The sequence below is a fragment of the Callionymus lyra genome, chromosome 10, assembly GCF_982586985.1.
Source record: "Callionymus lyra chromosome 10, fCalLyr1.hap1.1, whole genome shotgun sequence".
Taxonomy (NCBI): domain Eukaryota; kingdom Metazoa; phylum Chordata; class Actinopteri; order Syngnathiformes; family Callionymidae; genus Callionymus; species Callionymus lyra.
This window is the reverse complement of record NC_141827.1, coordinates 6,253,262-6,265,592: the sequence shown is the minus strand read 5'-3', so window position 1 is coordinate 6,265,592 and position 12,331 is coordinate 6,253,262. Positions and strand designations below refer to the sequence as shown.

The 12,331-nt window shown below is 34.1% G+C and overlaps 1 protein-coding gene across 2 annotated transcripts in view; it reads right to left on the bottom strand.

Annotated features, from left to right (window-relative positions):
* igsf21a (immunoglobin superfamily, member 21a) overlaps nucleotides 1-12,331 on the bottom strand; it is a 291,710-nt gene that overhangs the window by 39,451 nt on the left and 239,928 nt on the right. The window contains exon 7 of one of the 2 annotated variants that reach the window (XM_087800827.1): nucleotides 2,482-2,582. In XM_087800827.1, the coding sequence (XP_087656953.1) occupies nucleotides 2,482-2,582 (101 nt within the window). The remainder of the gene's footprint in view (nucleotides 1-2,481; nucleotides 2,583-12,331) is intronic. The other variant, XM_087800828.1, reaches the window with a different exon arrangement.

Here is a 12,331-nt window from a genome sequence, read left to right as displayed (position 1 = left end):
ATCCTACTGCTAATTCTAATTCTAGTGTTTTTACTACTAATAGTCATTTTACTACTAATTCAACTTATACTTTAACTTTTAATTATATTACTGCTTTCACTAATTCTACTTATACTACTAATTCTATTACTACTTCAGTTCAGTTCAGTTCAGTTTATTTTATACTTATACTACTAATTATTTTATTCATTCTACCTATACTTTAACTTCTTATTTTTCTACTGCTTCTACTAAATATACTAATAGTACTGATTCCACTACTAATTCAACTTATACTTTAACTTTTAATTCTATTACTCCTTTCACTAATGCTACTTATACTACTAATTCTACTACTACTTCAGTTCAGTTCAGTTCAGTTTATTTTATACTTATACTACTAATTATCTTATTTATTCTACCTATACTTTAACTTCTTAATCTTCTACTGCTTCTACTACAAATACTTATATATATACTAATACTATACTATACTAATTCTACAACTAATTCTACTTATACTTTTACAACTAATGGTAGTTCTACTCCTTCCACTACTTTTACTGATAATTCTACTACTTCTTCTTCTCCCACTACTACTTCTACTTTTACTACTTCTTCTACTCCCACTACTACTACTTCCACTTCTACATCTTATTCTAGTTACTACTATAAATTCTTCTACTTTTTCTTCTTCTTCTCTTTCTTCCTTTTTTACTTTTTTCTTCTTCTTCGCAACCTTTTTCAGTTTATTTCAACTTTTTCAAATTATTATTTTTTCTTTATGCCATCATTTCTACTGTTTACACTCATTTTTACTTTGAATACTAATTCAAATACTTTCAAGTACTGCTGCTTTCTCTTCTGGAAATGCAATTGTTCTAATTAAAATGATTTTCTAACTTTTCCAGACTGTTCTGATGAGGAAATCGTCGACAGATGACGACCAAACACCAGGAAACAGATTGTGGTAACGGAGTGAAGCGGACCTTCAAAAATGAGTCAACACTAACAGCTTTGTTTTCTGAACCTTCCCAAAAACCCTCTGCCAAATTTGTTTACCGTCTCAATTATCCGGCTCTTCTTCTGCATTTGGAGATCGCCGAGGCGTTAAGGATTTGCTCCGTGAACCATTAGCGTCTTCTATAGACATGTGCGAAACATCTCGTCCGCTCGACTAACTGCAGCTGCCTGGTTCTTCGACGGGCCGCCGCTGTCAAGGAGGTTCTGAAGCCCACTCAGGCAGGGGGGCCTTTGACAGGCGATGACAGTGACACAAAGACTTTCTGACTGCTGGTACCTTTAGCTCCTTCTGATGGATTCAGGAGCGAGAAAAAAAAACTTGTAGGTGGCAAAATTTTAGGCTGAACACGAGGGACAGCCTTGCTCTTGAAGAATTTAAAGATACACTGAGTTTGTAGTTTTTAAGTGTTGGAAGTATTAAACGTTATTAATGTGTTGATGTAAGTGTGTCTTAAATAGATGTGTGACTCTATTGTATCATCAGTGTGTGTTTGTACAAAACTCTCTTTTCATTGAAATATTGACATTAGAAAATGATCTTAAGCCCCGCCCACTGCAAACACTTTTTCTGGAGATGAAATCTTGTTGACCATAACCATACCCATTCTGCTGTTATTGTCACCACGTGTCATCAATCCCCGAAGTCTCCAATTCCAAGGTACTCATTGTATAAACAAAGCAGGGTGTGATTACAGCTGGCTGGAGGAGGAGTGAAGCCATTATTACATCATAATGGACTCTCGTAACCTCTCGTTCGCCCAGATTTCAGAGCTACTGTATAAAGTAAGTAAGTAAGTAATATTTATTTATATAGTTGAAAACATGGTCACGATGATGGACTTTCTGCATCTTAGAGACCTGCTACAGTAACTACATTAGTTTTAGCAGTTACCAGTTTTTTAACTAATTTCGTCTGAAATCTGGGCAAACGAGAGGTTACGAGAGTCCATTATGACGTGATAATGGCTTCACTCCTCCTCCAGCTAGCTGTAATCATGCCCCGCTTTGTTTATACCACGAGTCCCTCGGAGGTTTAGACTTCCGGGATTGATGAGGTGCGGTGAAAAAGCTCTATGTTTGACCAATGACAGCATAGTGGGTAGTGGTTATGGTCAACAAGAGTTCATCTCCAGAAAAAGAAAGTGTTCTCAGTGGGCGAAGCTTAAGACCATTTTCAGTATTTCAATGAAAAGAGAGTTTTGTACAAACACACTGATGATACAATAGAATAAACACATTAGTTGCCCTTAATAATAAAAATTTAGTAAACATTTTAAAGAAGTACTAGTAACTCCTAGTAACTAAGTTACTATTTTGAAGTAGTCGCCCAACACTAACTTATTGTTTTTTCTCATGAAAAAACTGAATACAGGCTTGACTTTAGCAATAACCACAGAGGATGAAATCTCTACAACACATCTTCGTCTTTGTCCTGGACACATCTGGGCTCGTCAGTTTCTCAAATCCCCATGCACTTACCCCTGGAGATCCTACCTGGAATCCTTGCACCGTGATGCGCACCGTGTCCCCTACCTTCGCTCTAGTGGGGGACATGGAGAGCTTGGGGCCCTTGGGAGCCGCTGGAACGAGAAAACAGACGAGGGGGCAGAAGTCAGCACACGGAGCGTTGTACTAGCAACCGTTTTTTTTTGGTCAGCGACAGAGAGACAAATACTTTTTCTTGTCAATTCAGGTCAGTGGTCAAGCGTCGAGGGACTCGGTGGCACTTTCGTCTAAAAGACAGTGACTTGATTTATCTTTCCTCGGAGACGGAGCGAGAAATGGGTTGATAGTCATTATGTTGGGAGAATGTGGAGGCGGCGAGATAAGGAAACATGCTAAGCTAACTCCCTGGTGAAGACTCTGAAACAATAGAAACACGATTGCACCGAAACAATTGACTGTTCTTAGCACCGGGAGAGATGGTTATTGTTCCATGACTGTTATGTGGTGATTAGGTTTTTGATGAGTTTAGTTTTGGTGAACAAAAAATTGGTGAGACCAGAAGAAGACGCTGTAAAGTCTTCAGAATATTCCCATGTTTCCGAATAACATCACATCTCGACGCAACTCGAGGTTAACATACTTGTGTATTTGTGGCCACTTTATTCAATACATTCAACTTCAATATTTTATTTATTCTCTATAACATTCTCAACATTCATTCTCAAATAAAACGGTCTTGTTTAGCATTGTCGGTTTATTTGTCGTCAGTCAGTCAAAGCTGTTTATTTTTGTGGCACCTTAATCAAATGCATTGCACTTAACTTTTATTTTTCAAATACATTTATATAGTTTTGCGTTTAAATTTCATTGTATTCATCATAGTTAATGGTTAACGGAATTTCACCCACACAGCTGTTTTTGTATGTTTTGTGTTTGTGGCATTTCATATAACTTTTATTTTTGAGATAAATGTATCTTGTTAGGATTGTAATTTGATTATATTCATTAGAATTCAAGGTTAAAGCACTTTCCCCCATAATGCTTTTTTGTAATTTTCGCGACGCCTTAATTCAATGAATTCCACTTTATAACTTATATATTTTATTTTGTTAATAGTGTCAATTTCTAATTTTGTAAATAATTTGTATATTTTTAAGATCGTTTTTATTTTATTTTGTATTATCTCTTGTACTATTTCTTTCTCCTTGCACTTTATTTTCTTCCAACTGCGCTGTTGTGAAAGTGTGTTTCCCCTCTGGGGATGAATAAAGCCTTTCTATTCTATTCTATTCTATTTTTTATCATTGAGTAAAATTGAATTCCTATAAATTATAATTTAATTATGTTCATTAATTTATCCTTTTTTTTTAAATTAAAGGGCTAATCCATGTTTTTAAATTTGTTTTTCTGTCTCCCACTAGTGTTAAAACAGTGCAACTGCAATTTTGTAAAAAACATTATGAATTTGAGGATCTGTCAGAAACGTTATGTTCATTTTTACATACAGAAAAACGAAGATAAAAATGGTCAAATTTTACTTATTGTTGTGTTAAGTTGAAGGAAAAATGGAAGCAAACATTTGATTAAAAAACGCAGCACAGACACATTAAATCCTTCTGGATGTTATCGTGGCAGGAATAGAAGCTAATGGAGTCTTTTCTTGGGCTTCCATTAATAACAGTGAACTAATGTGAGAAGAGTTGCTCCAGTAAACTGTAATAGGACTGAAGAAGTGGCCCACGACGCTAATACTATTAAAACACAGCTGAGGATGAAGACAAATTGTCTATAATGAGATTTAAAAAAAAACTGCCTGAGCTTCTAGGAAAGTAACACAAATGGATGGAGAGTGAAATCGAGGAATCTTCAGGTCCTGCAGATCAAAGTCGAAGCATCAGCTTCGCTTTATTATTCATACTGGAAACACATCTGAGTGGTGAGGACGACCAGATGAAGCCAAAAGTCTTTTCTCTATTTAAATTAGGAAATTTGATTTTTGCTTTTGTTTGTCAATTAGTAGTTGATTTCTTTTTTTTCTTACATACAATTATATGTTTTTGATATTGTGACATTGTTTTGTTTTGATTACATATTTTTTAGTTATACTTTTCGTCAAGTAAAGACCAGTGTTTTTTAATTACATTTTTCAGGGGTCACACTAGGGGGAGCCAAATACACAATTTTTATACCTTGCAGTTAAGCCTTTAATTAAAAAAAATCAACATACTTACTTACTTACAACAAGCTGGTGAAAAGAAAAAAAATACATAAAGTTACTTGAAAAAAATATTATAATAGGAACGTTTTATGATTTAATGTTGATTACTTCAGTTTTAGTATTTTAATCTTGAATATATAGTGTAGAGAGTCTGTTTGTGGGACATTATTTATAAAATACTTTTCTGTGATGATTTTTGTCAAATAAAAACAAGTGTTGGTTAATTACATTTTTTCAGGGGCCACATTTTATACAGTGCCTGTTGTGAGGGGCCATCAAGCTAAAATAACAGAGCGAATAGTATTAAATAAAGTGATACAATCCATCAAAATATTCTAAAAATAGTTTTTCTTACTTTTGTTCATTTAAAAGACTCACAATAAAGCACATTATTTCCAAATATTTTGAAAAGTTCCCTTAAATATTTTTGAGGGACAATGACAAAAACTTTGTCCTCAGTCCTAATACTAAAACCCTACAGTAATATTCAGAGAACACTAATGAGTAATGGAAATGAATAAAGTTTCTTAGTGTTTACATGATATTTGACCTCACTACAATATTTTTGTTTTCTCATTTTGTAAGCAATTTTCCACATTGAAATTTGGCAATGACGAAACGAACAATCTAAGACACAAGAGTTATACCATTCCAACACTAGGGGGAGCCATAAACACAATTTTGCATCTTACAGATTGGGCCTTTTGTTTAAAAAATCTAATCAAAGCAACATTTATTCTTCATTATGACTTAATAAAAACTATGACCAAGGCAGCAACAAACTGTATGAAACAGAATAGAAGAATGATCCCAGCTATTATTTATAGACAGCATTATAGTCAGATGGTGACATCCAACGAAAACCTTCTGTTTCTTCGCCAGGTGTGAGAATCAACGTCAGTGGTTGTAAAAGCTGTTCTTCCTCATCATAGGTAAAGTGGATTTGTTGTCTCTGGCAGGACAATGAAGAGCAATATTTTCCCAGGACACACAGTAATACCTCCAAAAAAAACTTGTGTCGCCGCATCACACGGATCTCAGAAGGCATATGGCCGCGCAAGATTATAACTCGGGTCTGGGACGACCTCCAAAACTAACAGTTGGCATTCCCATGTCAGCGACGCTGAGGAGGGCAGCAAGCCGAGGAGGTGGACACGTTTGTGAAAAGGCCGAAGGGCCTCGCGGAGGAAAAAACTGCCGCAGTCTCGGGAGAAAAGCTTCCGAGGCTCCTTCAGCCGGTGAATGTGGAGCTGATCACTCAAGGCGAGGTCGATGAATAAACATGTCCTCCTGAAAAAAAAAACTTCAGTGCATCAGGTGTTGCTGTGATACCGAGCCAACACGTCAACAGGTCCGGGAAGAAAGAGTCGAGAGGAAATCATAGGGATTTGACAAAAAGTAGTTGAAGACTCTTTTGTGTTGAAGCAGTTATCACTTAACCAAAGAGGCTTTGGTTTCGTTATTAATCAATAAAAAAATCTAATTGATAAACTCATCTTGGAGATCACAAGGTTGAATTTGATTCTAGAAACATTTTAGGACATCAAGACGAGCTCTTTTCCGTCAACAACCTCTAAAATGTTTTTGTTTTTTTTTCTAAATTTTACATTTATGTACAACTCATCTCCTGTCATCTGTTAAAAGACGTGGTGCAACCAACTCCATTTTTAAGTAATATTGTATTTTCCAAATAAAAACTCTGTGTGTTGACTGTTTAACTGTATTCATCTAGGGTGAAGGTTGTGTATTTGTAGCAACTTAATTGAATATATTACACTGAATTATTATTATATATTTTTTTCTTTAAAGTATATACTTTATTGAATATTGTTTTGATTGAATAAGCGCTCTGTGACCTTGGTCTGGAAAAGCGCTATATAAATAAAATGTACTTACTTACTTACTTATAAAACTGTCTTGTTTTTGCATTGAATGTTTCACTGTATTCATAGTTAAAATATTGTATTAAAGGCCTAATCTGTAAAAAATTATAACCGTGTTTCTGTCTCCCACTAGTGTTTAAATAGTGGAACTGCAAATTAGTTATTTATTCTATCGCTTTTGCATTTTTTTTTTAAACACAAGATAAAGGCTCATGTCTAGTCAGTTTTTTATCTTCCTGGTTACTTCAAAATAAAAATATCGTCTCCGACACACGAGCAATTTTTGCTCGCAGGATTTAAATGCTTGGGACATTTTTATATGAAGAGAAGAACAAGTAAAAATGTTACTTATTGTTCTGTAAAGATTGAGGTAAGAAACTTAAGGCACAAACATATGCTCACAAATATTGTCAGTGCTTGTCTGAACAGAAAAACAACTAAAGTTCTGAATTTATTTTTGAATTCATTGTGTGTATGATGTAATTAAATGATGTGTGTGACAAGAGCTCGTCAACAGAATTATTCTCGACTCCTGGTCCTCCTCCAGGTTTGAGTAGCGCTTTGATTTAAATTCAGAAACATTTGAGCTCAACACGATGATCATTTTCGTCAACAACCACTCACTCCAGCTATAAAACACAGTTTAAAACAAAAAGTATTTATAAAGCATCCCTTCTCATCTGTTACATGACTTATGTACTACAGTTTTTCACAATAGGAACTGTAAAAGATAAGATTTAATTTAATTACAATACAAAATACAGTATACAATTATATTTATTTATTCAAATTTAAAAATAAAATGAGGATTTGAATATGTTTCGTGTCCATTTTTCCAAAAAATGTATTAAAAGAATTTCACGTCAATTTCTTTTAAATTGTAATTTAATTGTGTTCATGAGTGTATCCATTTGTTTAAAGGGCTAATCCATATACTTTCTATTTGTGTTTTTGTCTCCCACTAGTGTTACAATGGTGAAACTGCCATTTTGTATAAAGTATTAAAAAAAAGGAAAGATGGTGGTAAAGTTACATTTTACAGACCCTATAAAACTAACAAAAAGAGCACATATAATATACTTTAAATTTTTCAGAAAATCCCTGCATGAATCCTTGGCTCCTGCGATGTTTTGAGTGTTATCTAAAGAAAACTATTTTCTTTGTAATAGTCAGTAAATGTTAGCGTTACTAAGAGTTAATTTAAATTGTGGATGGTTTGATTTATGTATTCATTGTAAACTGTAAAATAAAATATAATAAAATATAAATCAAAAACATAGTATAAGCATGTTTATGTTGGACTTTCCGAACAAGTCTTGGTTAAAATAACTAGAATTATTTAATCATCCATTAGTAACTCCTGAGTTTTGATATTTTCAAATACATTGTGATGCTTAAAATAAATAAAGTGGGTCATGAAACCGACCGGAACCGAACAGGAAGTGGTTTCTTGAAAGTGCTGTGACTCAGAGCAGAGACGCCGCAGTGAGTACGGTTGAGTAAAGCGAACACAACATCTACATCTTCACACAGGTCCATGATAAACACTGCAGGATTCCACGAGTCATAACTGCGCACATGGACTCAAATCCACAGATGCTGTTCTGGAGCTAAACATCTGCTCTCGGATCCCGCAGTCTGGCGAAGCTGTGACTGGAGGAAGCTCTCGTCTCTTGTTGTCTTACTGCTTATGAAAATTCCACCACTTAAGCAATGACTTTAAATAATAAACACCTCCTGCTCAAAGCAAAGAGCAGCTTTAAAATATTTACAGCCGCTCTCACAGCTCCGAGAGTGCGACCCTCCCGGTGCCACTGTTTCCGTGCTCGCACCTGCCGAGCCTGTTTCCACGTCACCTGCGTCCACTGTGTCTGTGATGAACAGCTTCAAGGAGGTCATTTTTTCCTAGTGATCGTTAAAGTCAGACAACTCGAGAGTTTGGCCGGAACAGGAAAATCTGTAGTAACAAGTATATATGTGTAGCATTGTCGAGCACTTGACTCTTGTTTTGCATAATTTACAGACCACATGACTCTTGACAAAGTTGTAACTGTTTTCATCTGTTTTCAAACAAAACGATGTCCAAACATCAGATTTTAAAAGCTGCTGGAGTCACTGTATCCTCTTGTCCTCAGTCATCACTGGGAACTCACTGGATTTAATTGTTCCTTTTGCTGCGGTAAATGTAAGGACAGTTATCCCTTACCCCTTGTGTTATCTCTGGGTGAAGATGAAAACATAGTTGTCGGATTGACCCGGGGATAACACAAGGGTTAAGTATTACCACTATTATATATGATAACAAAGATATACTGTATTTGTAGTACTGTCCAGGACTGGACTCTAGCGTAGACAAAGTCGTAACTACTTTCATATTCAGCTTTAAAAGCTGCTGGAGTCGACCGTATCCTCTCGTCCTCAGTCGTCACCAAATTGACCCGGAGATAACACAAGGGTTAAGTATTACAACTATAATATATGATAAGAAAATATATATTTGTAGTACTGTCCAGGACTTGACTCTAGCGGAGAAAAAGTCGTAACTACTTTCATATTCAGCTTTAAAAGCTGCTGGAGTCGACCGTATCCTCTCGTCCTCAGTCGTCACCAAATTGACCCGGAGATAACACAAGGGTTAAGTATTACAACTATACTATATGATAAGAAAATATATATTTGTAGTACTGTCCAGGACTTGACTCTAGCGTAGACAAAGTCGTAACTACTTTCATATTCAGCTTTAAAAGCTGCTGGAGTCGACCGTATCCTCTCGTCCTCAGTCGTCACCAAATTGACCCGGAGATAACACAAGGGTTAAGTATTACAACTATACTATATGATAAGAAAATATATATTTGTAGTACTGTCCAGGACTTGACTCTAGCGGAGAAAAAGTCGTAACTACTTTCATATTCAGCTTTAAAAGCTGCTGGAGTCGACCGTATCCTCTCGCCCTCAGTCGTCACCAAATTGACCCGGAGATAACTCAAGGGTTAAGTATTACAACTATACTATATGATAAGAAAATATATATTTGTAGTACTGTCCAGGACTTGACTGTAGCGGAGAAAAAGTCGTAACTACTTTTATATTCAGCTTTAAAAGCTGCTGGAGTCGACCGTATCCTCTCGTCCTCAGTCGTCACCAAATTGACCCGGAGATAACACAAGGGTTAAGTATTACAACTATACTATATGATAAGAAAATATATATTTGTAGTACTGTCCAGGACTTGACTCTAGCGGAGAAAAAGTCGTAACTACTTTCATATTCAGCTTTAAAAGCTGCTGGAGTCGACCGTATCCTCTCGTCCTCAGTCGTCACCAAATTGACCCGGAGATAACTCAAGGGTTAAGTATTACAACTATAAGATATGATAGCTATATTTAAAATGAATTGGTGAAGGAGATTTTTTTTCCCGTGTGAATGTGACATTTTTTAAAGAATTAAAACGCAGCCACTCTTTTAAAAAACACTCGCTCCAAAAATCCTGACCACGTGACGGAGACTCGTGGCTTTTATTTCTTCCTCTGTCCTCCCGCGGCTCACTGCCAGCTTCATTTCCATTTATATGGGGAACACAGAAGCTTTGATGAATATTCATGTTGTGTAATACAACATTGGTCGATTGTCAAGACCGCCGCTCCGTCTCTTGTGGTGATATTAAATCTCTAAAAGATTTATCACTAATGGCCGCTGCAAAAACCTTTTCATTTCCTGACACGGCACACCTGAGAGAAGCAGTGTTTGCTTCACGTCTTCACTGGATCTCGTGCCAACAGGAACAAGTCAGAATGAAAGGAAGACATTTTAATTCCTCACAAATTTGTTGTTTATCTGTTATTAGGGCTGTCAGAAAAAAAGAATACACCAATATATATCTATATTTTTGTTCACGTTACTGTGTCAATACTCACTGGAACAGATTTCTTATTTAAAATTAATAAATACTTTCCATTTTTGGGCATGCATTGAGCATTCTGCTATTTCTATTTAGCATGCTACTATTGCTTTTTAGCATGCTGACATTTCTATTTAACATGCTACCATATATATTTAGCACGCTGAAATTTTTATTTAGCATGCTAAAATTTCTAATAGACATGCTAATATTTCGATTTAGCATGCAAACATTTATATTTAGCATGCTAACATTTATATTTACCAAGCTATAATTTATAGTTAGCATGCTAATGTTTCTATTTAGCATTCTGAAATTTCTATTAAGCATTGGTTATCATTTAAATTTAGGATGCTAACATTTATATTTAGCATGCAAACATTTATATTTATAATGCTAACATTTATATTTAGCATGCTAACATTTATATTTATATTGCTAACATTTCTAGTAAGCATGCTAATGTTTCTATTTAGCATTCTGACATTTCTATTGAGCATTGCTTATAATTTAAATTTAGGATGCTAACATTTATATTTAGCATGCAAACATTTATATTTATAATGCTAACATTTATATTTAGCATGCTAACATTTATATTTATATTGCTAACATTTCTAGTAAGCATGCTAACATTTATATTTATAATGCTAACATTTCTATTTAGCATGCAAGCATTTATATTTAGCATGTTAACATTTATATTAAGCATGCTAACATTTCTATTTAGCATGCAAACATTTATATTCAGCATGCTAATGTTTCTATTTAGCATTCTGACATTTCTATTAAGCATTGGTTATAATTTAAATTTAGGATGCTAACATTTATATTTAGGATGCAAACATTTATATTTATAATGCTAACATTTATATTTAGCATGCTAACATTTATATTTATAATGCTAACATTTTTAGTAAGCATGCTAATGTTTCTATTTAGCATTCTGACATTTCTATTGAGCATTGCCTATAATTTAAATTTAGGATGCTAACATTTATATTTAGCATGCACACATTTATATTTATAATGCTAACATTTATATTTAGCATGCTAACATTTATATTTATATTGCTAACATTTCTAGTAAGCATGCGAACATTTCTATTTAGCAAACTATAATTTATATTTAGCATGCTAACATTTATATATATAATGCTAACATTTCTATTTAGCATGCAAGCATTTATATTTAGCATGTTAACATTTATATTAAGCATGCTAACATTTCTATTTAGCATGCAAACATTTATATTCAGCATGCTAATGTTTCTATTTAGCATGCAAACATTTATATTAAGCATTGGTTATAATTTAAATTTAGGATGCTAACATTTATATTTAGCATGCACACATTTATATTTATAATGCTAACATTCATATTTAGCATGCTAACATTTATATTTATATTGCTAACATTTCTAGTAAGCATGCTTATGTTTCTATTTAGCATTCTGACATTTCTATTGAGCATTGCTTATAATTTAAATTTAGGATGCTAACATTTATATTTAGCATGCACACATTTATATTTATAATGCTAACATTTATATTTAGCATGCTAACATTTATATTTACAATGCTAACATTTCTAGTAAGCATGATAACATTTCTATTTACCAAGCTATAATTTATATTTAGCATGCTAACATTTCTTTTAATCATGCTAATAATTTATATTTAGGATGCTAACATTTATATTCCGTATGCTAACATGTATATTTAGCAAGCCCTCATTTATATTTAGCATGCTAACATTTATATTTAGCATGCTAACATTTATATTTACTATGCTTACATTTCTATCTAGCATGCTAACATTTATGATTATATAAATATATATTTAACTTTAGCCCTGCAAGGATTTGAGATATGTTATCC